At 51.6% G+C, this 27,946-nt stretch overlaps 1 protein-coding gene across 1 annotated transcript; it reads left to right on the plus strand.

The window, feature by feature from the left end:
• Positions 1-18,303: 18,303 nt before the first annotated feature.
• On the plus strand, positions 18,304-26,532 carry HMOX1 (heme oxygenase 1). The gene is made up of 5 exons (XM_069490192.1): positions 18,304-18,430; positions 19,647-19,767; positions 22,213-22,704; positions 23,862-23,979; positions 25,800-26,532. Exons 1-5 carry the CDS (start codon positions 18,408-18,410, stop codon positions 25,928-25,930), a joined length of 885 nt encoding a protein of 294 aa, XP_069346293.1. The 5' UTR covers positions 18,304-18,407; the 3' UTR covers positions 25,931-26,532.
• Positions 26,533-27,946: the final 1,414 nt, after the last annotated feature.

The following is a 27,946-nucleotide window of genomic DNA, read 5'->3' on the forward strand; positions in this document are numbered from 1 at the left end:
CAGGAGGAATGGGATGGCCACAAGATGGCTTAGCGTCTACACCTCAGACCAATCACGACTCCTCTCTAGTAGGTGCACCTTCCCTGGATGTACGATTCTATCTGGATCCTGACAAGCTGGGGGTGTGTCATGGAAGGGGAGAGGGGATGGCCACTGGGTCGGCCACGTTACCACACACGGTACACGCTCCAGCTCGCCTCCCCCACACAGGAGGACGGGGCCATTAGGCATTTCTGGAAGGTGACGGCATGAGCAAGAGCGAGAAGGAACTCACCGTGTCTGGGCGCTGGTCCCAGCCTGGCCCGGTGAGATGACAGGTTTGTGAGGTGTGACGGAGCCTCGTTACCAGACAGCTTGGTTTTAATACAGGTTACTGTAGGTCAAATCACGTCCCCTGGGAGACACACACACACACACACACACACACACACAGACACACACGCACGCGCACACCTCCCAGCTCAATTACCAATATGTAAGGCTTTTTGTCTCACCCTCCAGCAGAAACCCGGTAGAGATTTGCACAGCGTCATGGACTGGTGGTGCCATTCCAGCCAACCCACATCTCGTGTCCCGTCTTTGCTTGCACACCTCCAGTGACGGGGCACTCATCACCTCCCACGGGAGCCATCTCACCTGGCCAACCTCCCAGCACTAACCCATAAATTAAGCTGTAAAATCTAGTTGGCATATTGTTTAATGGGTACAGAGATTCATTTTGGGATAATGGGGTATTTCTGGAGAGGGACTCTGGTAATGATTGCACAATAAACTGAATGTACTTAATGCTACTGAATGTACATTTAAAATGATCAAGATGATGTATTTTATGTTATGTGTATTTTACCACAATTTCTTTTAAAAAAATTTAAAAAGCACCATCTCTGGGCTTCACAATTTACAAGCTGTGTGGTTTTGAGCAGGTGACTAAAAAAAATCGAATTGGCGGTTAAGGCAAACTCTTAGGCCCCCCTCACCCCTTGGGTCATGATGTGCTTTGCTTCAGTCTTGTCTCCCCTGCTCAGAAATCGGGGCTGAGTATCTCCAGCTGCACACCCTGCCTGTGTTCCCTGTAGGGACGGTGGCTGCTGCCACCCTGCCCTGCTACGCGCCCCCGTGCTAGGCTCTGAGGACACAGAATGAGTCCTAGCCCTTCCCTTCCCCGACACAGGGAACAGTCAGGGGGAAGCGGATTATTTATGTGTTTATTTAGTGGGAACCTACAAGGCTCCGGTCTCCGTTCAAGCCATCCCTGCTGCTAACCTCCCACAGACCGGGCCATGGTGACTCGTGTCCCCAGGGGCCCTCCCTTGGGTGGAATGACAACAGCGCAGGATGACACTGGCCCTGAGCTCTGGGCACAAACAGAATGTGCGTGGGTGGAGCCTGTGTCCTCCTGGGAACGTCAGTGACACAGGGTAGCGTGAGCAGCACGTGCCAGAGGAGAGGAGGCAGGAGTGATCCCGCTGGAACCCGCCCTGATCAACCCCACCCAAGCCGGGAATCGCAGATGCCAAGCGGTAGAGAAGCAGTCGGACAAGCAGGAGGGAAGGGAAACCCGGCTCACCCAGAGGAGTCGAGTGGCAGCCACGGGCCATATCAAGTCTTGTGGAGGGATTTTCTAACAAATTGAGTCTATTGCAATGTTTAAAAATTGAAAAATTTCTCATGTCTCATTAAAAATAGTCATAAAAGAGGATGCTGGAGCAGAGTTGCAACTGCCCCTTTAGGTGGGCACACGGGCTGCCCACCCCGCAGCTTTACCCACTCACTGCCCGGCAGCCCTGGGGGCCTCCCAGTCTGGGATTTCTGACCTAATCCAACATCCCTGTGTCCCAGATGAGCTCCGTGAGGCCCACGGAGGGCAAGTGACTGTCTCATGACCACACAGCTGGTACATAACTCTAGAAAGATCTAGAATCTCAGGGGGGCCACCCAGCACCCACTCAATCCTCCAAACCAGAGTGGACGGCCTGTTGGCCACTCCAGAGGGCCACTCTGCTCGCCGGTCATTTCCCTTTCTGGGGCACAGAGATAACGTCCCACAATCCCAGGGTGTGACCCTTGCCACCCCTGGCTGAACCCCAGCTCCACCTGTCCTCACCAGCCCGGCCAGCCCTGCGTCTTCCCCTGCACAGGGGTCCTAGGGGGACAGGAAGAACTGAGATCCCCAGGGGTACGTTTTAGGAAACAGTGGCTGGGTGTTTCCTCACTGAGCAGGGGTGTGAGTTGCAAGGCATTTGGGGAGGCGTGTGGGGAGGGGCTGAGCTGGCCGGGGCAGGGGAAGAGGAGGAGGAGGGAGGGAGAGGGGCAGCCTCCAGGGTAAGAACCCGGCAAGAGCAGCTGTGGTCAGGGCAGGCTGGGAACCACCCCTCCTCTCAGCGGCCCCAGACAGCAAAGCCAGATCACAGCCACAGAGGGCGGGCAGAGGCACTTTGCCGGTCCCAAATCAGAGGGACGGTCCCACTGGCTGGCTGTGGAATGTGACACCACCCCTCCACACTTGAGCCACTGGCCCCCACTGACCACACAGTGAGGCAGGCACTGTCGCAGCACTGGCCAAAGGTCAGCTTTTGAGGAGCTCACACTCCAGCGAGTCAGTACCTGCCACAGGCAGCCCGCGTGTGCAGGAGAAAGGAAATCCAGCCCGAGACGTACAAAGTACAGCGTCTGCGTCCCGGAGCCGCCCGGTAACCGGAACAGCATCGTTACCACGACGGCAGAATGTGCACTGAGCCCCTCCCGTCCTTCGTGTGTGTGAGCTTCTTGTCCGGAGCCCGGGAGGGAGGCAGTCACATTGTCCCCCCTTTAGAGAAGAGAAACCTAAGGCACAGAGGCCACATGCATTTTCTCGAGGTCAGACAGCTGCAAAGTGGCAGAGCTGGAGTCAAACCGAAGCTGGCTGCCTGCAGAGCCCGGCTGAGAGCTCGACCCATACACTGAACTGTCCTGGCTATTGCTGATCATTCGACAGGCGTCAGCTCTCCCCTGGAAAAGCGGGCTGGGGTCCCCGACTCAGCACCTGCTGTGTCCCACACACCGGGCCAGCCAAGCTCCTTCACCCACAATCTCATTTTCTTGTTGTTTCTGTTTTTGAGACAGGGTCTCGCTCTGTCGCCCAGGCCAGAGAGTGTGGCATCATCACAGCTCACTGCAACCTCCAACTCCTGGGCTCAAGCCATCCTCCTGCCTCAGCCTCCCGAGTAGCTAGGACGACAGACACACACCACCACATCCGGCTAATTTTCCTTATTTTTTGTGGAGATGTGGTCTTGCTATGTTGCTCAGGCTGGTCTCGAACTCCTGGCCTCAAGTGATCCTCCCACTTTGGCCTCCCAGAGTGCTGGGATTATAGGCTTGAGCTACCACACCTGGCCCCATGATCTCATTTGACCCTGGAAAGTTAAGACTGTCATTCCCACTTTCCTGAGGAAGGAACTGAGGCTCTGCGGGGCAAAATGGTCACAGTGAGGGAAATGGTAGAGTCTGGCACGCAGCTCTGTCCGATGCCAAAGGCCAGGTGCTTTTGACCCGTGCCCCAGACCACCTTCCCAGGCTGATGCCGCCTCCTCAGAAGGCTGGGCACAGTCTGGAATTTCTTCAGCAAGGACCCTTGGATCTTTGGACCTGGGACCCTCCCTCCTAGAGGGCCTTGGGAACAGCCATCTTCGGGGGGAGCCTCTGGAAGCCAAACACTTGCCTCCTGGTACTTGACAGTTGACACAGTGTGTCCACAAACATCATCACAGGCGGCCCTCATTGTCACAGGCAGTCCAAGGGCCAGAGGACACAGAGGCTCAGCCCAGCGCCCCCTCCATGTCCCACAGTGGAAACCGGCAGGGTGGAGAAGGGGGCTGTGGTCCCACCTCTGCCACCCGCTCCCTACGCCATTAACAAGTCCCCTTTTCTCTCTGAGGCCTCAGTTTCCTCACCTGCACAACAAGGAGGTGGGCACTAGGGTGCCCCTGGGGAAGATTCACCCAGCCCTGCCAGGCCACCTAGACAGCCGGGCAGGCTCTACACCGCCCAGCCCAGGGGCCATTCACACGGTCCCAGCGTGGACAGTGCCCCTGGGGTTGTGCGGCCCAGTGTCCCTGCGTCCTGCGCTCCTCAGAAAAGCCTGGGACACTCAAGGTTTGAGGCCATGTCTTTCCTCCTATGTGGGGCTACGGGCCTGCCCCAGTCTTCCTCACTTCCGCCGTGGGGAAGGGGCAGGTGGCAGGGCCAGGGCACTTTAATTTGTGGATAATCATTAGCATAACAAACAATTACTTTTCATTGACCAGTTACAACAAGCCAGGCACGATGCTAAACATCTGACATGGGTACTTTCCTTTCACCCTCGCCTGAGCCCAAGAGGTCAGTACTATTGTTATCCCCAGTTTCCAGATAAGAAAACTGAGGCCCAGGACATTAAGAGACTTTCCCAGGTCACACAGCTCATTACTAATGGGATTCAAGGCCAAGTCTAGGGATGTTTTAACCACCAGGCTTCATAAGGAAGGAACAGTATGGTTTTATTTATAGATCCCATTTCCTTTTGCTTAGTGAGGGTCCCCGACTTCACACAAAGGCACTTTTCCTGTCCCGAGTCATGGGAGCCCAGGCAGATAAAAACTCCGCCTCCTAATTGCCCGGCCTTGGTTTCCTCACCTCCCGTGTGAGAGGAGTTAACATCACTATACGGTGCTCTTGTCAAAAATGTTTACCCAGGGCCGGGCGCGGTGGCTCACGCCTGTAATCCTAGCACTCTGGGAGGCCGAGGCAGGTGGATCGCTCGAGGTCAGGAGTTCGAGACCAGCCTGAGCAAGAGTGAGACCCCCGTCTCTACTAAAAATAGAAAGAAATTATCTGGCCAGCTAAAATATATATAGAAAAAATTAGCTGGGCATGGTGGCGCATGCCTGTAGTCCCAGCTACTCGGGAGGCTGAGGCAGTAGGATCGCTTAAGCCCAGGAGTTTGAGGTTGCTGTGAGCTAGGCTGATGCCACGGCACTCACTCTAGCCCGGGCAACACAGCGAGACTTTGTCTCCAAAAAAAAAAAAAAAATGTTTACCCAGAATAGAACCTTGAGGAAAATGACAAATCCAGAACATGGGACATTTTCAAGGCAACTGACCTGTCTCTGCAAAACAATTCTTCAGGAGCCAACGTCATGAAAGACACCAAAAAGACAGGACAAGCAAAGCAAGGCAGGAGCCTTGACTGGATCGTGGATGGGGGAAGGGCAGTCTCTAAAGAACGGTTTTGGAGAAAGTTCGGGAATGTGGGTGTGGGCCGACACGAACGGGTCGTGTGTGAGTCCCCAGTGCGGAACCATAACGCGGACTGTGCCCTCGTCTCAGGGGTGAAGCTATGATGTCTGCAACCTACTCGCAAATGGCTTGGGAAAAAAATAGATAAGAAAGAGAGAAACAAAAGAGCAAACTATGAACCACGGGTGACACAACGGGATCCTGCAGAGCCCCTCCTGGCCTTGAAGCCCAGGACCCGGTGCTGGCTGGCGGGGCTGCCACAGCAAAGTACCACAGACTGGGGCTCAGACTGCAGCAATTTGCTTCTCACGGTTCTAGGGGCTGCCAGTCTGAGAGCAAGGTGTCCGCAGGGCTGGCGTCTCCTGAGGCCCCTCTCCTTGGCTGGCAGGTGGCCGTCTCCTCCCTGTCCCCACACCTGCTGCCCGCCAGCTGCTGGGGGCATAGTCCTGCCAACTCGCCTGTGAGGAGGCTCCTCCCCGCCTTGGGTTCAGCCGAGCAGGCCTCTCCCTGGAGCCCACGGCCCTTTCTTCCTTCCCTGACCCCTGACTGCGGTCACTCCCAGCCTGACAGCCCACACTCTGGCGGGACACTGAGGCGGTCCTTCCTCCTGGCTGTCACTCAAACAGGCTGAAGCATCCCTCCCACCCCAATAATAGAAGTCATATTTACTATTAAAAAAGGTGTTGACTATTCCAAGTTTAAAAAATAAAAAAAAAGTAATCGTTTACTTTAACCGATAATTGAGTAAAAGATAATTGCAGAAGCCTTCACCCAGTCATCCTGCTCTTGGGTTTCTATCTAAACCCATAATCAAAAATGCAGGAAAACACTTTTTGCCTGGAGATGTTCCCTTTGTTGTTATTTACAGTGATGTGTAACCCACTGCCTGCCTTCCTGGCGCCCCAAGTCCTTGAATTATGTGGGAAGACCCTGTCCTCCAATTTTCTAGTGCAAGGGCAGTAGCCCCACCCTACCCACCAAGGGCACATAGTCCCGGAGGCCAGTCCTTTCCCCCATTTCCTGCTTCAGAAAACTCCATCTCTTCTCTGGGAGGGCTAGTCCTTCATGCCCACAAAGACACAAAGACCCCTGTACAAGCCTTTTGTGAGCGGCAGGTTTTAAGTGAGAGTCTGGCTGGCGCAGGAGAACTACAAGCCAGCACAGGCAGCTACACTAAGTTTGACATTAACACCTCTGTCCGAAAGCCCATTGTCCATTTCTCACCACTGAGAATTTCTTACTGACCATTCCTCACCCGTCATCCCAGCTCACCAGCAAGGCTGTGTTCCGACCTCCATGTGCCCAAGGCACCTTTGTCTTTGAGGGCTCCTTCCTCCATAAAAAAATATTAAAAATTACATGTTGGGATTGCAGTAATATAAAGAAGAATATTCCAGGCTAGATTCATTATTATGTGAATAAATGTATTTTTTTTTTTTTTTTTTTTTGGTAGAGACAGGTACTTGCTCTGTTGGAATACAGTGGCATCATCATAGCTCACTGCAGCCTCGAACTCCTGGGCTCAAGCAATCTTCCTGCCCCAGCTTCTCAGAGTAGCTAGGACTACAGGTGTGCAACACCACACCTAGCTAATTTTTTTACTTTTTGTAGAGACAGGGGTCTTGCTCTGTTGTCCAGGCTTGTCTCAAACTCTTGGACTCAAGTGATCCTTTTGGCTCAGCCTCCTAAGTATCTGGGATGGTGTGCGCGAAGGAATAAATTTTCAAATTTATTTAAAAGTCAAGGATGACAATGACATTGACATATGGAATATCATAAGTGAAAGAGAAATTATCTTTGTTCCTCAGGGTTTTTTTTTTCCTAGTCCCATAACAGGTTAATTCCTCAATTTTAAAATGGGGAAACTGAGGCCCCAGAGAGACTACCAAGTGTTTGTTGAATTGTGTTGAAGGAGCTCGTCCAATCACTCAATAGCAAAAACCGCTTTCCCAGGCAGCTACAGCAGTTCCCACGCCGCTGAGCCTATGACTGGCGGAGTCACTCCCCCAAGTCATTTGTTAAGGTACCCAGTGACTGTGTCCCAGGCGTGCTCTCACTTCTGGGCTCACTTGAGCCTTGCAGCAGCGCTGCGGGGTGTTAACCACCCTGTAGAGCAGAGGGAGGTGAAGAGGCAGGGCCAGGTCTAAAGAAGGCTCACCGTCCCCATCCAAAGGAGGGCCTGGGGCGCAACCACCACGGCTCAGTACGGGGCCCCTGCCGAGTAATCATTTCCGGAGCCGCGTGGCGGGCCTTTTCCTGCTGAGTCACGGTCCCGAGGTCTCTTTTCGCTGAGTCACGGTTCCGAGATCTGTTTTCGCTGAGTCACGGTCCTGAGATCTGTTTTCGCTGAGTCACGGTCCAGCTGCTCCAGGTTTAATCCCTTGGGCAAAGTCTGGGCTGCCGGCGGAGTCGGGCCTGCCAGGGTCAGCGCGTCCTCGTTGGGGGCTGAATCCCCGCCAAGCCTCAGCTGCCCTCCGCCCTTCCTCGCGCTCCTCCCCGCAGCCCTGCTTCAGGGAACAGGCCAGGCGCTGTGCTGGGGGCTTCACACTTTAAGTCGTAGAAGCCCGGGGATGGGGGTGGGGGAGCTGCTCAAACGGGGACGTCTGCAAACTAGCTGGCCTGTCCTTTGGAAACCTCAAAGGCTGAGGACACCAAAGAGGCAGGAAAACTAAAAATGCACTCTTGGGTTGGAACCGGGACTGGGAAGAATGGCTGGAGAGGACATTACTGGGGCAATTGGCGACATTGAAATATAGACCTTACAGGGAAAGAGTTCAGAACAGGTCACCCAAAATATGCCACTTTGGTATATGATCCTTTTGAGCTATAGATGCTTTAAAAAACAGCTCTGACCTCCCCTTTCTCTTCCTGAGAGCAAGAGATAAAACCCCCGTATGGAAGACGTCTTCCCTGTAGCAGGAGAAAAGTAACATTCTTTTCATCAATGGGGGGGAATTGAAGCCAAGAGAAATCTGTACAAACCGTGTTAAAGCTTGCTCTTCCAGTCACTTCTCTACCCAGTGAACTACCCTAGCCCACGTGCCTCTGCTTTGTCATGTTTTCACAATTTTCTACTCTTTGTCCAACTCAGCATAAAAGTGTTTGGCTCTAGGACGGGCGCGGTGGCTCACGCCTGTAATCCTAGCACTCTGGGAGGCCGAGGTGGGCGGATCCTTTGAGCTCAGGAGTTCGAGACCAGCCTGAGCAAGAGCGAGACCCCACCTCTACTAAAAATAGAAAGAAATTATATGGACAGCTAAAAATATATATAGAAAAAATTAGCCGGGCATTGGTGGCGCATGCCTGTAGTCCCAGCTACTCGGGAGGCTGAGACAGGAGGATCGCTTGAGCTCAGGAGTTTGAGGTTGCTGTGAGCTAGGCTGACGCCACGGCACTCACTCTAGCCTGGGCAACAGAGTGAGACTCTGTCTCAAAAAAAAAAAAAAAAAAAAAAGTGTTTGGCTCTAACTGCTTCTTTTGAGTCTTTTGTTTCCCCCTTAGGAGGGCTCCCATGTCATGTAAATGTGTATTAAGTAACTCTGTGTGCTCTTCTATTCATCTGCCTTGTCAGTTTAATTCTCAGGCCCATCTGAACACCCTAAGAGGGTAGAGATAAATTTTGCCTCCCCTGTAATATAATGAATTTGTATGATTTTTATAATTGTACGGTAGTTACAGAGACTGTCCTCCAGGTATAATACATGCTAAAGAATTATACCTGGGTAAAGAGGCATGATGCCTGCAACTTATTCTCAAATGAGCCAGAAAAAATATATATATACTCTATATATGTCAAAAAATCTATGTGTACACATATGATATATATCAAGAGAGAGAATGAATATTATAAAGCAAATATGTCAAAATGCTAACAACTGGTCAATCTGGATGAAAGTATACAGGAATTTTCTGTACTATTCTTGCAACTTTTATGGACATTTGAAATTATTTCAAAGAAGTTTACTTTTTGAGAAAAGAGTAAAGATGAGGAACCTGAGATTCAAAACCGCTGATTGAGAACAAGGTTTGTTGGGTGTTAGTGATCCCCACCCTAGTGCGGAATCATCCAGAAGTGAGTAGATAGGGAAAAGGCTCTGGCTGAACCATGAAAGGGGAACTGGATGCCTGTCTGACAAAACAGGAACAGCTACCGGTTACTGTGTGCTTCCTCTGTGCCAGGCCCGGCTCTGGGCTCCTTACTGTATCACACTGATTTAATCCTCACCACATCCCCTTGAGTCAACGCTGTTCTTAGTCCTTATTTTGTCAGATGAGGAAATAAAAGCTTAGGGGGTTCAAGTGTACACAGGTGGGAAGTCATGGGTCCCGGATTTGACTGCAACCTTTTCACTTAGAGTTCGTTACTTTAGCCAGTCTACACTAGGAGTACCTAGATCAGATTGAGCAGCATCCAACCAGGTCTTAGGGCTACCGTCAGCCTCCGTTTTGCAAGACGGGCCTAGCAGTCTGCACCTTCCTAAGACTAGACCTCCGCTTGCCTGGTCCTCCAAGACCAGACTAGCAACCATCTGTGCTAATGCAGGCTAAACAACAGTTGTGAAAACAATGTTGCTGTTCTCCTCCCCTCTGCCTCAGGCCCCAGGGCTTCTAGACAGCTGTTCCTCCTGGAGCCTGAGGCAGCTTTAGGGCCAGACACCTGCCTTGAATCCCAGGTGAGCCCTGTGACCTTAGGCAGGGAAATTAATCCTGCTTGCTAAAGCTCATTCACCAAGTGTGTGCGAATACCTGCCTTGTGCCACGCTCTAGGCTAGGAAGTAGGACGGTGAATCTTTTTTTTTCTTTTTCCTTTTTCTTTCTTTCTTTCTTTCTTTCTTTCCTTCTTTTTTAGTACCCAGGTTTTCCACATTGGTAAGGACGGTGAATCTGACCTGGCCCTTGCTGGCCTCAAGGAACTCACAGTCGGGTGGGGGCTGGGGTTGGGTGGCGGCAACTCAGGCACAGGGAACTCAGTGGCAGGGCCCCATAAGGTGAGGGGAAGAACTTCAGGAAAGCCTGGGCTGAATCTGTTTGATTTACAGCTCCATGAAGATATAATTGATCTACAATAAACTGTGCATAATTAAAGCATACAATTTGATGAGTTTTGACACAACTCAAAACCTATGAAACCATCCCTGCAAATCAAGATGGTGAACTCATTCATCACTCCCCAAAGTTTCCTCATGCTCCTTGGTATTCCCACCTTTTTAACTAGGTGACCACCGATCTGATTAGGTTAGCCTGCATTTTCCAGAATTTTTTTTTTTTTTTTTTTTTGAGACAGAGTCTCACTCTGTTGCCCAGGCTAGAGTGAGTGCCGTGGCGTCAGCCTAGCTCACAGCAACCTCAAACTCCTGAGCTCAAGCGATCCCCTGTCTCAGCCTCCCGAGTAGCTGGGACTACAGGCATGCGCCACCATGCCCGGCTAATTTTTTTTTTCTATATATATTTTTAGCTGTCTATATAATTTCTTTCTATTTTTAGTAGAGGTGGGGTCTCGCTCTTGCTCAGGCTGGTCTCGAACTCCTGAGCTCAAAGGATCCGCCCACCTCGGCCTCCCAGAGTGCTAGGATTACAGGCGTGAGCCACCGCGCCCGGCCTCATTTTCCAGAATTTTATATCATTCTAGATATACTTTGTATAGAATTTTGTATAAATGGAATTATACAGTAAAAGCTCTTTTTTTGTCTAGCTGCTTTTACTCAGCAAAATAGTTTTGAGATTCATTTGTGCTGTTGCACAAATGTAGTAGTTCATTCTTTTTGTTGCTGAACATCCATCATGTTTATACCACCATTTGCTTATCCACTCGCTTATTGATGAACATATAGGTTGTATCCAGTTTAGGACTACCACAAATAAGCCGTTGTGAAAATTCGTGTACAATACTTGGTATGGACATATATTTCATTTCTCTTAAATACCTGGGCACGGAATGCCTGGGTTCTATGTTAGATGTATGTTTAGCCTTTTAAGAAATTGCCAAACTGCTTTCCAAAGTAGTTGTGCTGTAGGAACCTTTTTTCTCTACCCTCCTAGGTTCTCTGGCTGGGGCCCTGGAAATTAAACAGACAAAAGGGAGATTAACAAGAGCCAAACAAGTGAATTTATTTTTAATAATCTGTGCAGCACACATACACATGGGAGAAATCCGTGATGAGTGACTCAAAGGAGTGGTTAGAACTCGGGCTTATATAGCATGTTAACAAAGAACAGTACATTTGTGGAGAAATGACAAGACAAAGGAAAAGAGGTTTAGATTTTTAGGGGTGGCAAACTCTGGGAAGGTAAATACATGGGGGAACTAATGAAAGATAAAGGTGAATTTAGTAAATTATGTAGATTCCTCTCGGTGCCTTCTCTAGGCTGCTAAGAGTCTAGTCTCGTCTCCTCTGAGAGTCTAACGTGCTCTTACACAAACGGGGAGAAGGCAAAGACCTTGTTTGGCATCTGCTGTTTCTCAATTGCCTTCAGCTCAAATAAGGAATGAAGATTACCCCTTATGCCAATGTAGCATATTTTGGGGTGACATATTCTGATCCCCTACAGCACCATTTTACATCCCCACCAGCAGTGAATGACAGTTCCAGTTGCTCCACATTCTCGACAGGAGGCATAGTCAGTCTTTTGCATTTTAGCCATTCTAATAGGGATATAGTCACATCTCGCGGTGGTTTGTTTTTTGTTTAATTTTTTAAATTTTTTTAATAGAGATGGGGGTCTCACTCTTGCTCAGGCTGGTCTTGAACTCCTGACCTCAACCAATCCTCCCACCTTGGCCTCCCAGAGTGCTAGGATTATAAGCATGTGCCACCTTCCTTGCCAGGCCTCATGGTGGTTTTAATTTGCATTTCCCTAATCACCCATGAGGTTGAACACCTTTTCCTGTACGTAGTTACCATCCATATATCTTCTTTGGTGAATTATCTGTTCAGACTTTTTACCCTTTTTTTTGTTGTTGTTCACTTGTCTGTCTTCTTACTAATGAATCATACAAGTTCTTTTTTTTTTTTTTTTGAGACAGAGTCTTACTCTGTTGCCTGGGCTAGAGTGTCCTGGTGTCAAGCTCACAGCAATCTCAAACTCTTGGGCTTAAGCAATCCTTCTGCCTCAGCCTCCTGAGTAGTTGGGACTACAGGCATGCGCCACCATGCCCGGCTAATTTTTTTCTATATATATTTTTAGCTGTCCATATAATTTCTTTCTATTTTTAGTAGAGACGAGGTCTCGCTGATGCTCAGGCTGGTCTCGAACTCCTGACCTCGAGTGATCCTCCCGACTCGGCCTCCCAGAGTGCTAGTATACAAGTTCTTTATTTTACATACGAGTCCTTTGTTGGATATATGTTTTACAAATAATTTCTCCTAATCTCTGGCTTGCTTCTTATACTTTCGTTGGTAACTGTGTCTTTTGAAGAACAAAAATTTTTTATTTTGATAAAGTCCAAATTATTGATTTTTTTCTTTTATATTTTGTGCTTTTTGTGGTGTACTTGAAAATTGTCACCAAATCTAAGGCACTAAGATTTTCCCTTAGGATTTATTCTGCATGTTTTATAGATTTAGCACCTTCATTTAGGTCTGTGATCTGTCTCTGATGAACAGTCTGGCAAAGGGGTGACAAAGGGCATTCCGGGTGGGGGAACCACCTGGTCCAGAGGCAGGACCACCTTGCCGCTTCAGGGGCTGGTAGGATTTCTCTGTGGGTGGCACACATGGTCTGAGGGACAAGTGGGTGAGATCCCTCCTGCTGCACAGATGGGCAGGTCTGGATGGCCAAGGACCAGCTGTGCCAGGCTAGAGCTTGCACTCTACCTAAGGGCAGTGGGAAGCCATTGAAAGGTGTTAACCAGAGGAATGGCGCAGTCGCCTAGGTTGCTTTATCTGCAAAATCCGGGCAGAAGGAGGAGTAAATGAGATAAGGGACAGGACCCGCTCTCTTCTCCGGCTCCTTTGTGCCAGAGGGTTGGCTCTCCTATCCCTCGGAGGCGGCGGCTGTGCCAATGGATCCTGCTAAGCAACCTGTACCAAAGTCTAACATTTCCTATTGGATTGTCATCTTTGATTGCTCTGGGGGAGCTCCTTTATTAGGAATGTTTATCTCTTGTCTGTTATACGTGTAGCATCTATTTCCTTCCGGTCTGTGGTAGGGTTTCAACCTTATCGGTGGGGTCTCTTACCATCAGAAGCATTTACCATTTTCCAGTCCAATCTGTAGATTTTATTTTAATGATTTGGGTTTGTCCGCCCTGCTGAAGAAGGCTGTGTTCCAGCCTGTGGCAGAGCAGTTAGGCCACAGATCACCACGGGGGCCCCTGCCCTGCCAGGTCGGGACATGCCCTTTCTGGGTATGTGTGAGGCATGGGTGTGGTCAGGAACCCTCTGTGACTTTATTTACCTGGGATGTCCTCTGCTGGAGGACACCAAGGCAGGGTCTCCCTATTCTTTCCCATCATCCAGCTGGGCCAAGTGCTCCCCCCCTCAGCTGGCAACTCGCTTTTGTTTTTTACTCTTAGGGAGTTGGGAGCCACTGTCCCGGCCCCTCCCTGGGGCCCAAACCACTTCTGTTTTCTGGCAGCGCCTTGAGAACGCTGAGTCCCGATTTCCACATTCCCACACAGCAGCTGCGTTTCTGCTGTGTCATGGTTGGGAGGGGGGACTTGCGGGGACAAAGGGAAGGCAGATTTTGCTGAGTCACCAGCTGCTTCCTCAGCTTCTGCCCCAGTGGTTGGTGAAAGGGCAGCATTCATCGTAGGCAGAAGGAACTGAAACTTATAGAACAGGGTAAAGGCCTCTTGTTTATCTCTTACTTCTTTACACATTGTTTGCAAAGCCCTGTCCCTGAAATCTCAAAACTGACCGGTCCGAGACTGGGCTCCTGCGCTGCCCCCAAACCTCCCAGTTGCTTGGACCCATGCAATGCCTCTCTTCGTCCTGTTCGCTATTCTGAAATTCTCGATGGCTCTCCCTTTAAAATACGTATGTCCTAGGCCATTTCTCCCCCTCTGGTCCAGGCCCATCATCTCTCACCCGGAGTGCTGCGCCAGGCAGCCTCTGCCGGGGCCTTCTTCAGTCCAATCACCCTCAGTAACCACAGCGACCCCAGGAAAACCAAAATGAGATCGCATCCTTCCTCGCTCCAAAGCCTCAGTCCCCACATCCCCCCAAAGCTCCCTGCAACAGCCCACAAGCCCGACAGGCTCCATTCCCCATCTCTCTCTGCCCTCCTCCCCTGCCCTGTCTCCCCCTACTCTCGGCTCCAGCCACACGACCTCTTTGCCACTCTTTGTCCATGCCAGCCTGCAGGCCTTTGTCCCCTGCCTCCCACGGCTCCCACCCGCCTGCCCACCCCACCCCCCGCCCCAGTTAACGTTGCAGTCCATGGAGCCCTCACATGTCACATTTCTCCACCCGTGGCATCTGCTAGGAGATGTATCCTGGGAGAACAGGAGGAGCAGTTGGAGAACCCCCACCCCCCAGGGTCCTCAGGGTCTCCATCTGTCCCTCCTGCTTCCCAGAGCTGAGGATCTGCCCCAGCTATGAGGAAGGCAGGCTTTGAGCAGGGCGTATGCGTTTCCTATCACTGCTGTAACAAATGGCCACAAACATCGTGGCGCAAAACAGCACAGATTTAACTCCAGAGTTCTGGACATCAGAAGTCCTCATGTGGGTGGGCTGTGATCCTTCTGGAGCTCCATAAAAGAATCCATTTCCTCACTTTTTCTAGCTTCTAGAACCTGCCTGTACTCCTTGATCGGTGGCTCCATCCTCCGTCTTCAGAGCCAGGAGCGCAGCATCTTCCAATCTCGCTCTGTCCCTCTGCTTTCCTCGCCCCGACGCCTGCTGTGTCTGTAACCCCCCAGCCTCCCTCTCTAAGGACCTTAGTGGTTACATTAGGCCCCCAAGGATAATCCAGGATAATCTCCCATCTCAAGAGCTTTGACCTAATCACATCTGCAAAATCCTTTTGCCAGGTAAGGTAACCTACTTACTGGCTCTGGGGACTAGCATGTGGACATCTGTGAGGGGCCATTATTCAGCCACCCCAGGAGGAGGATGGCATTTGGATCATTCAGTTGCTTGAGGAAAGGGGAAGTCAGGATGCTGAGTCAGCATAGGAGAGAGCCCCGCGGTCAGCACCGGGGCAGCTCTGGCCTGGCCTCCCCAACCCAAGCATCGTCTGTGTGTGGGGTCTGTTCTGGCCGAGTCTGGGGCTCCCAGGGAACTTGGAAAAGGGACCAAGCCTGGACCGGGCACCAGGAACTGTGGGTCACTGGAGCATTCTGTCTACAATGGGGGTGCAGCCTGGCCAAGTCCCTCCCCTTCTTGGGGTCTCTGCTCCCCTGCGTTAAATTGAAAGTGGTCAGAGCGCATGAGCGTTACCTTCTGGAGGCCCTGAGTTGACAGGCTCGGGTCTGCACATGGCGAGCTTTCAGACCTTCACACTCTTCTCCCCTACGCTCCTGGAGCCTTTGTGAGAGGGGCTGGGTGTGGTGGTCAGCAGTGGGGGGTCTGGCTTCAAAGTGCTGTGGACTGAATCCTGGCTCTGCCATCGCTAGCTGTGTGCCTTGGGAAAATTACTTACCCTCTCTTTGCCTCAGTGCTTATGTGGACAAAATGGAGATAAAAATGATGATTGCACACACCTTACAGGGCTGTTGTCAAGATCAGATGAGGTCACACACTAATTTTTCCCAGAAAGAGACCTCGTAGTGTCTATTCATTCATTCGTGCATCCGGAATTATTAACTGTCTGCACCTGCCAGCACTGCGCCAGTCTCTGCGCATTTACAAAGCAAAGCAGACGAGTCCCTGTCCTCAGGCTTTACATGCTATTGTTGGGGCTCAGAAAGTGACATTCTAAGACTGGCCCTTTGACATGCTGAGAGGCCCTGGAAGCTGCCTCAGAGGCAAGGTCCCTCTAACCTAGTCTTGTTCCCTCCCCAACCTCCCCCCCACCCCCACCCCCAGGCACTTTCTCTGGAATTCCCTTATTTGACCAAGAAAGCTTCTTTCCAAAAGAAATACAACTGTCTTAAACCCTCTTTCTAGAGATCTCATCAGATAATCAGGAAAAAGATCAACCACTGGAGGAGAGAACAGATTGGGGTTATCACCTCAACCAGACAGACTTTCCAGCTATTCTGAGGGCAGCTCCAAGAAATGTTACCTGGGCGACTGTATCTGCGTAATGTCTGCTCCCCACCTCCCAGGCTATTCTTTCCCCCCGATGATTTACTGCCCCTCAAAAGAACTGTCTACATTCTCACCAGCTCCAAGTTCTGTAAAGAAGTTAAAAGAAAATTGTTTATAGCCTGGGCAACATAGCGAGACCCCGTTGCTAAAAAAAAAAAAAAAAATTGTCTACCTTCCCCATCTTCTCCCTCCCTTGCACGACACGGGGTTATAGGTAATCATTCTCCTGCGGTTCCCCCATGCTGTGCAAGTTAAAATAAAATTTTATATGCCTTTCTCCTTTTGTCAGTTGATTTTCTGCCTTTTGTCAGTTGATTTTCAGCAAACCTTCAGAACAAATGGGAAGTTTTCCCATGGCCTCTACACCAGCCTCTGTAGAATGATCCTTTCTAAGAAAATCTTGGAAGTGCCTCTGGGCTATAGTGACCCCTACCTTGGTTTCCAGAAAGTTTTGAAGTCTTCATGCCAGGTTGCCGGAGTTTAAACCCTTATCTTAACCTCCCTGCCTCAGTTTCCTCATTTGTAAAGGAGGATAATAATAGTATCAACCTTACAGAGTGATTGTGAGGATTAAATCCTGTGCTTAGAACGGTAAGCGCTCAGTGAATGAAACTATTACAGTTATCATCGTTCCTAGAAGCAGAGGTGGCTGTGCAGGTTACCAAGCCTCCGACTCCTGGACAGGCATGGGTGGGAGGGACCACAGGGACTCAGCCCCTCCAGGCTCTCAGCTGGGAAACCCATGCTTGACAGGCTGCCCTTAAGCCTGTACTCACATTCCTTTACAGGGGGTCGGGGGAGCGGGGGTGGGGGGCACCTACTACCTCCATTTCTAAACATCATTGTCATGAATGAAAGTCACCTTTTAAAAAAATTTAGACTCAGAACTGTGGCGCTGGGAAGGGACTTCAGGAATCATCTGTTTTGCCACCTGGGCTCACCCAGTGACCCTGTCTCCCTGAAGTCCAGAGCAGTGCCCCTCATGTAGAATTAATTCAATGGGTGATCAGCAAGGGCCAGCTCCACTCCAGTCCCCAAGTGGGCACTGGGGATAAGAGACAAATCAGACCTGACATGCACTGGGAGAGTGTCCCCCATGTCCTGTCAGGGAGGCAGTTTGTATGACAGGTGTCCCAGGCCAGGTGTGTACCAAGTGCCAACAGAGCGTGGAGGAGGTAGGTGGAGACTTAGACTCCTCCCTAGGTTTGGAGTCTGGCCTCCTGCTTTGTGTGTGACCCTGAGCACACCACTCATCCCCCTGAGCCTCAGTTTTCCCATCTGTAAAATGGGATCAATCCACCCCCAGCGGGTGATGTAGGGATGAACCATGATTCCAGTACAGCCTCTAACACATAGTGGGTGCTCACAAAACAGGCCCTAAGTGTACATTTAAAGAGGGTGTGGGGAGGCAGGCTGTCAGCACAGGGTTGCGGGGGAGGTGACATTTTAGGGAACAAGTCTGTTGCCCACCAGCCTCTTGCTCTGAGAAGCGCTGCCTTCCAACTCTCTGGAACCTTCTGGATTCCTGGGGTGCGCCAAGTCCCATCAATGGGTAGTGGGCTCTGGAAGCCCACAATCACACCCAGAGCCCGCAGCTGCTCAGATTTCCTGAAGTTGGTTTTTTTTCTCTCTAAACGTCCTGTGGCCAGGCTTTGTTTTCCGAGGGTCATATGACCGCTCCCCTCCACCCCGCGCGGGCCGGGGGCGGGCGGGGCGCGGGCCCCCGCGGGCCCCCGCGGGTGTCGCAACCTCGGGCCAGAAAGTGAGCATCAGCTGTTCGGCCGGACCACGTGACCCGGCCGGAGCATAAATGGGCGGCGCGGATAGGGCTCGGTACAGTCGCTGCCCGCCTCCTGCCAGCGTCCCCAGGGCCGCCGCCCGCTCAGCCAGCAGCCGGCAGCCAGCACCCAGCACCCAGCACCCAGCACCCAGCACCCAGCGAGACCAGCCTCGCCGATGGAGCGCCCGCAGCCCGACAGGCAAGCACGGGGCGCGGGGCTCTTCCCTTCCCGCCCTGCTCGCGTCTCAGTCCCTTCCTGAGACACAGGCGGGAGCGACAGAGCCAAGGGGCCAGGAACTTGGGCTTTGGAGTCAGAAAGAGCTGGGTTGGGATCCTGCCTGTGCTGGCGGGGTAGCTGGAGGGAGAAAGGGTGATTTACATGCCTGGCACCCTGGTGTGCCATGGGTGACCAGATGGGAATGTCCTTATGGTATCCAACCTTTGAAGCAGCCAACTTTTTAATTTTTGTATCCAACTTTTGAGGTATGCTGGGAGGTGCTCTCTGTCTAATCTAGGATCCCTGGGGCTCCCCCAGCCTTGTGGAGAGCACTTGGTTCTTTTGGCGGCATCCACTTTTGGCGGCATCCACTTCTCACTAGCTGTGTAACACCTGAGTGTAAATGTCACCTTGGCCATGGTGTTCCTCACTTCACAGATCAGGATTGCACAGTTCAGGGAGGCAACGTGCCAAAGGTTGCCCAGCTAGCAGGTGTCAGAGCTGGGACTTGAACTTTGTTCTTTCTACCTCTAAGTCTTGCTTATTCCCTTCCCCCAAGAATGTTTTTATTTTTTCGAGACTGGGTCTTGCTATATTGCCCAGGCTGGCCTCAAACTCAAGGGATCCTCCTGCCTTAGCCTTCTGAGTACCTAGGACCAAAGGTGCACACCACCACGCCTGGCTAATTTTTCCTATTTTTTATAGATACGAGGTCTCTCTATGTTGCCCAGGCTGGGCTCAAACTCCTGGCCTCAAGTGATCCTCCTGCCGCAGCCTCCCAGAGTGCTAGGATTATGCACCTGACTTTCTCAGGCTTTTTAACCAAACACTTTGATGATGAGCATAATATTATTAGGGGGTTGTGAGATCTGTGTCTGAAACTTCAACAAAATAAATGAATTAAATATGGGGTCCAAAAGCCAATCAGAGCAATTACAACATTGGCGATGAGTGCTCACGTGGCCTGCTGCCTCTCTGGGCTGTGCTGTACCTCCTCCCTCCATCACTGATAACAGGGTTTTCCTCCTTGGTTTGGGGACTATATGACATAGTATCTTAATGACTGAACAGTGTTTACAGAGCTGCATCTCAAGGCAATTGGAAACATGGTCTGTATGAGACTGGGAGTGTTTTGAAGGCCTTCTGACAGGTGGTCGGGAAGAACCCCGTCCTCACCCTCCCCCTGCTTCCTCTGCAGCATGCCTCAGGATTTGTCAGAGGCCCTGAAGGAGGCCACCAAGGAGGTGCACACCCAGGCAGAGAACACCGAGTTCATGAAGAACTTTCAGAAGGGCCAGGTGACCCGAGATGGCTTTAAGGTATGGGTCCAGGTGGGACTAACCCTGGTGGAGGGTGTGGCAGGTGTGGGGTATTCAAGGCTCAGGCTACAGCTTAAGTGGGGATTGGTGCCAAGGATGCTGAGGGACCAGATGGGCATGTCCAAGGGAGTCATCTTACAAATGATGATGCTGAGGCTCAGAGAGGGGTGGTGACTTACCCAAGGTCACACAGCAAGTTCATGGCCTGCTATGTAGTGTTGTGGAGGGGCTGGGCCAGCAATACCATCTACTGAGCACTTGTTCTATAAAATGTTGGGTATTTTATACACTTTATTTCTCCTCTATGCCTCAACTCTGATGAGAAAGATGAGGAAGGGGAGGCTCAGAGAGGCCAAGTGACTAACAGACAGTCACACAGCCAGTAAGTAAGCAGAAAAGGCCAAAATCAAACCAAGACCAGTCTCATTTCAGAGCTTGCACTCTTTCTTAATTCTAATTTGCCTCTGAAGACAAGGGGTAGTGTGGATTCGAGCCCCAGCAGGACCATTTAACAGTGAGACTGGGGACGCCTCATCTAACCTCCCTAAGCCACCTTTTCCTCATCTGCAAAATGGGATTTCAGCATCAGGGTTTTCTTAAGCGCCGGCAGTGTGCTAGGCATTGATTTTGCTGTTTCCTGGCACTGTTGTGAAATGTATGCAAATAAAAGGAAAGTACTTGACAAAGAGCCAGACAGGTGCTGGGTGTTAAACGTCAGTGTGGGGACAGGCTTGCTCAGGCTGACAGAGGGTGTGTGAACCCCTCCCTTTTGCAATCTGCTACCTCCCCCTCTAACATGAGAGATGCCTCGGTGGGGGGAGATTTAACGTGCAGTTCTAGGGCGGGTGAGGCCCTTGAGTGTGTAACGGGTCTTCCTCATCCTCCTCCCTGCTCCCTCAAAAAGATGTCATACACCCAGTTGCTGTAGTGTGACTGGAGGCAAGGAGGGCAGGGAGATGACCACTGGACTGTCCCATCCCCAGCTACTGTAGACTTTGGATCTTGCCTCTAAGTCACAGAGTTCAAAATGGGCACCAAGATCCACGAGAGAAGCCAGTGCTCACTGCATCACGTCGGTGGAGGTAGCACTTATCGCAGCCTCTCTAATTTGAGCGCTAAATGCCAGGCTGCACCCTGCACTTTGCCCGCATCACCTCTCTTAACCCTCACACCAGCCCTGAGTAGTATGTGGCAGGCGACGGAACGGAGGCTTGACTTGCCCAGAATCACACAGGCCTCAGATCATCTCCCACTCTAGGGTAGGAAGCTGAGACCAGAGAGGGAAAGTGCTTTGCCCATGGCCACACAGCTGAGGACTGGCCGAGCTGAGGTTAGAACTGGGTCCGTCACACTTGAAAATCTGGGCTCTTTTGTATCAGGCTGCCTGGCTTTCTGTCCCCTCAAGGAATACGGCTGTCATGAATGTTTATGGCTCAGAAATAACTTGGAAGCCTCAACTGGAACATCTTAACTTTGTCCTCCTTCAAATTCAGACTAGAGTATTAATGTGTAACGGGAGTGAGCTTCCCAAGCCAAGGTGCGCTCGGGGCCTCTCGCCCCAGCCGTGTCCAGAGGTGGTGGGGTTTAGAGTGGGCCTCTGGGAAGGAGAATTGTGTCCTGCATATGGTCACCCAGAGGTCTAAGACCAGAGGCACCTGGGCAGCTTCCTTTAAGCATGTTCATTTCAGGTATTCCCCGCTCCAGAGTCATGATGGCTCCCGAGGAATGCCTGGTCTTAAATCCAGTTTCATTTCCTACTCGCTGTGCTACCTCAATGTCCCATACCCTCTCTGAGCCTGAGTTTCCTTTTCTGTAAAATGGGAATAGCAATTCCTTTGCTGGATTTTTTTTTTTTTTTTTTTTTTTTTTTTTTTTTTTTTGAGACAGAGTCTCACTCTGTTGCTCAGGCTAGAGTGAGTGCCGTGGCGTCAGCCTAGCTCACAGCAACCTCAAACTCCTGAGTTCAAGCGATTCTCCTGTCTCAGCCTCCCGAGTAGCTGGGACTACAGGCATGCACCACCATGCCCGGCTAATTTTTTCTATATATATTTTTTAGCTGTCCATATAATTTCTTTCTATTTTTAGTAGAGATGGGGTCTCGCTCTTGCTCAGGCTGGTCTCGAACTCCTGAGCTCAAACGATCCGCCCACCTCGGCCTCCCAGAGTGCTAGGATTACAGGCGTGAGCCACCGCGCCCGGCCTCTTTGCTGGATTTTTATACGGGTTAAATTAGGCCACATGTTTTACCCAGTGGGGTAAAAGGGTTTTGGTGAGAGAGGTCATGATCGCGTATTTGTCTATTGTGAAAATCCCTGTGGCTGCTGTGTGGAAAGGGCTGGGGGTATAGCAGGAGGCGGCGCCCAGCTGAGAAGTGGCAGTAGTGGAGGGGAGGATGAGATGGGGTCTTGTGTGTGGCTGGCCCTGACCTGCTCACTCTGGCTTCAGCTGGTGATGGCCTCCCTGTACCACATCTACGTGGCCCTGGAGGAGGAGATCGAGAGCAACAAGGAGAACCCGGTCTACGCGCCCCTCTACTTCCCGGAAGAGCTGCACCGCAGGGCAGCCCTGGAGCAGGACATGGCCTTCTGGTATGGGCCCCGCTGGCAGGAGGTTATCCCCTGCACGCCGGCCACGCAGCGCTACGTGCGGCGACTCCACGAGGTGGGGCGCACGGAGCCCGAGCTGCTGGTGGCCCACGCCTACACCCGCTACCTGGGCGACCTGTCTGGGGGCCAGGTCCTCAAGAAGATTGCTCAGAAGGCCCTGGACCTGCCCAGCTCCGGCGAGGGCCTGGCCTTCTTCACCTTCCCCAATGTTGCCAGCGCCACCAAGTTCAAGCAGCTCTACCGCTCCCGCATGAACTCTCTGGAGATGACCCCCGCGGTCAGGCAGAGGGTGGTCGAAGAGGCCAAGACGGCGTTCCTGCTCAATATCCAGGTGAGGGTCTGGCAGCCTCGGGTGGCCGCTGCCTCTTGCAGCCGTGCCTCTCTGGGTAACTTCTCTTATTGTAGGGGAGGGGGATGGGGGTCTATATCACTAAAGTCCCTCCAGCGCTGCCTGGCACAGGGGAAGCCCTCAAACATTAGCTACTGTCCTCACAGGCATGAGACTCCCAGTGAGAGCATCACTGTCTGCCAGCAGTCTGTGGCTACATGTAAGTCATGTGCAGTAGTGTGTAGCCAGGTTGGCACTGCCGGGGTTACAGGTGCTGGAGACACAGCTTCTACCTTCCAGGGACTCTCAGTCCAGCCAGGGATGTAGTTTACATTTTTCTACAAGCGCCCCAAATCCAGGGGGAAGATGGAGTTTGAGCAAGGCCTTGAAGGATGAATGCCTGGGCAGAGGTGGAGGGGTGGGTTTTCTTCTAACCAGAGAGTTAGTGCTCTCGCCCTTCCCACCACCTGGAGGCGCCCGGGGAGCTGGGGCTCTGGCTCACGCCCTCCCAGCTCCTTACCCCAGCCTTGCATCGCACCTGTGGTGGAGCAAGGCCCTCCCCTCCACCCCCACCCCCTAAATCCAATCAATCCTCCAAGAAAAACTATGTCTTTCAGAGAATATAGTCAAAAGAACAGGGGATTTGGAGTCAGAGCCCCTCTGAGCCCTGGCTCTTGGTGCCTGACCTCTGGGTTAGTCTCAGGAAAGTCATGGAACCTCTGGGAGCTGCCATTTCCTCATCTGCAAAACCAGGCTAATAAATACCATTCGACATCCATTCACCCAAGGATGAGTCTCACAAATACAAATTCGAGTGAAGAAGCAGCCACAGAAAGCGTGCATGGACTAGGATACCCCTTATATATTGTTTCAGAACAAGCAACACAGCGCTTTGCATAAGGCCAGGACTAAGGGCACGAATAGCCACGGTGAACTCTAAATCCGGGAGGGCTGTTACTGGAGGGCAGGGAGGAGCAGGCCAGGGGCGCCAGCTGTGCTTGGAGCACCTTATCTGTTACGGTGGGTGAAAGGGCCAGGAATGCTCAGTATTTTCCTTACGAGTTCCAAAGTATTTCATAAGAAAAGTTGGAGTTGTACCTTCAGCTGGGGCCTGGCAGCATCTCTCACTGAGATGGGCCTGTGTGTCTTTTGCCTTTTAGCTCTTTGAGGAGTTGCAGGAGCTGCTGACTCCGGACGCCAAGGATCAGAGCCCCTCCAAGGACCAGAGCCCCCCGAAGGCAGCGGGGCTCCACTGGCGGGCCCACAGCAGGGCGCAAGGTGAGGGCTCCCGTCGGAGGGGGACGTAGCCTGGCTGGATGTCTCTAGTATCTCTACTCTCTTGTGTCCTCTGAATGTTTTATGTGAGAAGTAGAGTGCAGGCAAAAGGGCCTGGGCCAGCCTTCAGCCTGTGGCTCTGGGCAAGCCGTGAGATTTCTCCACACCTCAGTTTCCCCACCTGGCAAATCCAGGGAGGTTGAGCTAGTTGTAGTTCATTGGCTCAACAGTGCACAAGAACCCCTCAGAAGTCATGGGCAACCCCCTCCCCGCCACACTTAATTTAGACTCCCTTTAGGCCCTTTGAAGGTTGCTGAGCAGGCCCCCTGATGTGGCCAGAGTCAGGGCACCTGTTTCAGCTGTTAATCCACTGCAGGAATACGTGTCCCTTCTGAGTCTTATGTGTCGGTCCCTCCCTCACGTGCCTCAGAGAGCGATCAAGGCTGTGGCTGTAGTGAGAACATCTGGGAAACGTCCAAAAAGACCAAAGTGCTCCACAAAATGTACCTTCACCAGGCCTAATACACTGTGGGAAGGAGTGTGGCTTTGGGGGCAGGTGGGAACCCATTGGCAGGTTACTTTGGGCCTTCTCTCTGAGTGCCACCTTAAGCCACCTGGCCTGTGGCTTTCCACCCATGCCAGGGCCACATGGACCCTTCTGCTGGTGCATTGTGCCTAGGAGGGTTGGAATGTGGCCAGTCTTGATGGGACTGGCTACCTGGTGGGGTGAGGGGACTTTGCCCATAGGCAGCAGTTCTTGAAGTGTGGTACCCTGGGGTGGGGGTCTGTGAGGTCAAAGTTATCTTTATACTCTTACTACTACTTTTTGGCCTTTGTTTACTCCTACTTTGTTGTGAATGCGTGTTGGAGTTCTGCAAAGGTGACATGGCATGTGGTGACCTCTCGTGGATCTGATGGCTCCTGGAATGTGTGCCCGTGTGTTCTTGTGTGTGAAGAATTTCTTGCTTTTAATTTCTGACATGGTCATTAGCAATAGCTATACTTGCACAAGGAAAAGCTCTTCTGGATAGATAATTGGTCACCTTTGAGTATGAAGTAGTCCTGAGACCCAAAAGTGTGACAACTGGTCCCCAAGTGCATCAAAAGGAAACTTTAATACGAACAACAGTGTAAAATGCAGCGGGGCACCTGCCTGCTTGTATTCCCCACAGCTGCGACCCTGGGCCACCAAGCTGGGGGCCCTGCTTCCTCCCAGGGAGCCCCTCTCGCAGATGCCCAGGGTGGAGCTAGGATCCAAACCCAGCTGGTCTGGCTCCAGAGTCCTCCCCGGGCTCTGTCCCACTTCTAGGAACCCAGAGAACACCTACTCTGTGCCCGAGGAGGTGGAGACGGCCCCCCCACCCAGATCGCACGGCTGGCTCTGGCCTGTCACGTGTAAATGAATTTGGATTTTGACCTCAGAGCTCTGGCCTTCTAGCTCCTGCCCCATGACCACCGTTCTGAGAAACCTTCTGAGTCTGACGTGAGGATTTACAGCTCAGACCTATTGGCCAGTAAAGCTTAAGGGGAGGGCCTTCCCGATAGCGGGAGGAAGTGTGAAAACTATGGCTAGGGCCTGAGGACGTTCTCACAACGTGGCCGGCTGAACGTGCGAGAATGGGCAACCGGGAGAATTAGTAAGCTCCCCGTCTGTGAAGGTATGCAAGCAGTGGCGAGAGGGCCAGCTGCCTGTGCTCTAGCAGAATCCTGGCACTGGGCAAGGATGGTGCCAGGGACACTGCAGCCCCTCTGCTGTGCTTCTGTGTGTGTCAGACACCCCTCCCCCATTCACCTGTCGTTGACCTTGCCTCTTTCTCTTTCAGACGTCACCCCCTTGGAGACTCCCAGAGGGAAGCCCCAGCTCAACGTCCTCTCCCAGGCCCCGCTCCTCCGATGGGTCCTCACACTGAGCTTTCTGGTGGTGACGGTTGCCGTGGGGCTTTATGCCATGTGAATGCATGTGTGCTGGCTCCCAGGGGCCATGAACTTTGTCCAGCGGAGGGCTTTCTTCTGGAGAGGGGCAGTCTCTTGGCTGGCTTCCTTATCTTGGGCATAGGAAGCCTTTGGGGCCCCCTCCCCCAGCCCTCCTGCTGTGTCCCTCTCTCTGGAAAGGAGGAAGGAGCCTGTGGCATCTTCCTAACCCAAAAGCACATCCAGCCAGTGGCCTGACCTTCAGAGTGGGACGAAGGGCCCAGCCCCGCCCCTCAGCATCCTCAGTTCCTGCAGCAGAGCCCAGAAGACGTGGCCAGAAGTGGCAGCTGTCCTGAACCTCTAGACGCTCTCTAGTTTCACAGTATCCTTGTTGACATAGCCGTAATCACTTTCCCCATGAGCTATGGCAATTTTTATATAAACGTGTAAAGATGTTATGTCTTGTGTTCTTGTCTTGTTTGTGTTGGAGCCACTCTTTGTTCCTGGCTCAGCCTGAACTGTATTTTGTTGTGTTCTGTTGTTTTTATAGCAGGGTTGGGGCTGTTTTCTGGGGGCTGGAGGGGTGGGGAGGGAGATGTTTAATAGCACTGTGGCCTTGGTCTCTAACTTTTGTGTGAAATAATAAATGACTTTGTCTGATAGTAACTTGCAGTGTTTTTCATGGGCTCTGTTGTCCTTGGGGAGCTGACCTCTCCCTCGCTTGTTTCTCCAATGCCTGGTGGGAGAGGTGGTGATGGTGGGCTTGGCCTGAGTTAGTTGTTTGAGCATTCTGGAGGTGAGATTTAAGCAGGTGGTGGGCGAATCATTGTGTTGAGCCTGCTTGATGGGAAACTCACCTTTCCTGAGGATGGGGTTGCCCTGTTAGGCTGAAATGAGCAGATTCTGGGATAAAATTTATGTCTCTGTCTAGTGACTCCTGGGGACAGGAGTGAGATCCCTGCTTTGAGATTAGTTACATAACCTCTTGGGGCTCTGTTTTTATTTCTTTTTTATTTTTATTTGTTTTGGAGACAGAGTCTCGCTCTTTTGCCCTGGTTAGAGTGCCATGGCGTCAGCCTACCTCATAGCAGCCTCTAACTCCTGGGCTTAAGCAATCCTTCTGCCTTAGCCTCCCAAGTAGCTGGGACTACAGGCATGCTCCACCATGCCCAGCTAACGTTTTCTATATATTTTTAGTTGTCTGGTTAATTTCTTTCTATTTTTTTTAGTAGAGACGGGGTCTCGCTCTTGCTCAGGCTGGTCTCGAACTCCTGACCTCGAGCCATCCTCCCACCTCGGCTTCCCAGAGTGCTAGGATTACAGGCGTGAGCCACCGCACCTGGCCTTTGGGGGCTCTGTTTTATCATGTATGACATGAATATAGCGATACCCACCTTGCCTATCTGTCTTGGAAAGCAAATGAGATGCATGTTAAATGCTAACGCTGTACACTGTTAGCTTCTATGCAAGGGAGGAGACCAATGGTTAGTGATTCTTGTACTATGGGAGTCATCTCACCTATGTCATCTCTATGTTGAGGGGTGTTACCACTCTCTGAGGGTCAGGAAGGATTTCAGCCAGGTCTGTCCAGCTCTAGAACCCAAGCGTTTGCCAGTGCCCTAAGTCCTGAAAGCAATTGAAATCCTAGAAAACCCTCCACTGAAGGTGTACTGGCCAGAGCAGGGGACAAGACATTTCCTTATCTGACTAGTACCTGAGGACTGGGAGTCAGGAGATCTTTGTCCCTAGTTCTGTGTCACTAAGTCTGGAACCTTAGCCAAGTCACTTCAAGGTTCATTTTGTTCACTGGTAAATAAGAACAATACACCTACCTCCCACACCTCCCGCACCTGGTGGGAGGATCCAGTGGTAACCAAACACCAGTGTGTGCGTGGTGGCATCAGAATCACCTGGAAATACTTAACCGTTGAATCCACAGCTCCACCCTGGGAGGTCCTGATTCTGGAGACCTGGGCTGGGACTCCAGAATCAATGTTTATGAAAAGTGCCCTGGGAGATTCCAGTGTGCACCCAGGTCCAGCAGCCACTCTTTATGAGA

The sequence above is a fragment of the Eulemur rufifrons genome, chromosome 16 (assembly GCF_041146395.1).
Source record: "Eulemur rufifrons isolate Redbay chromosome 16, OSU_ERuf_1, whole genome shotgun sequence".
NCBI classification, from domain to species: Eukaryota; Metazoa; Chordata; class Mammalia; order Primates; family Lemuridae; genus Eulemur; species Eulemur rufifrons.

Excerpts from the sequence above, each read along its gene's own strand:
- HMOX1 (XM_069490192.1), top strand. The coding sequence starts at position 18,408 with ATGGAGCGCCCGCAGCCCGACAG. Across the intron at positions 19,768-22,212 it reads TGACCCGAGATGGCTTTAAG|CTGGTGATGGCCTCCCTGTA; the intron begins GTATGGGTCCAG and ends CTCTGGCTTCAG. Across the intron at positions 23,980-25,799 it reads GGCCCACAGCAGGGCGCAAG|ACGTCACCCCCTTGGAGACT; the intron begins GTGAGGGCTCCC and ends TTTCTCTTTCAG.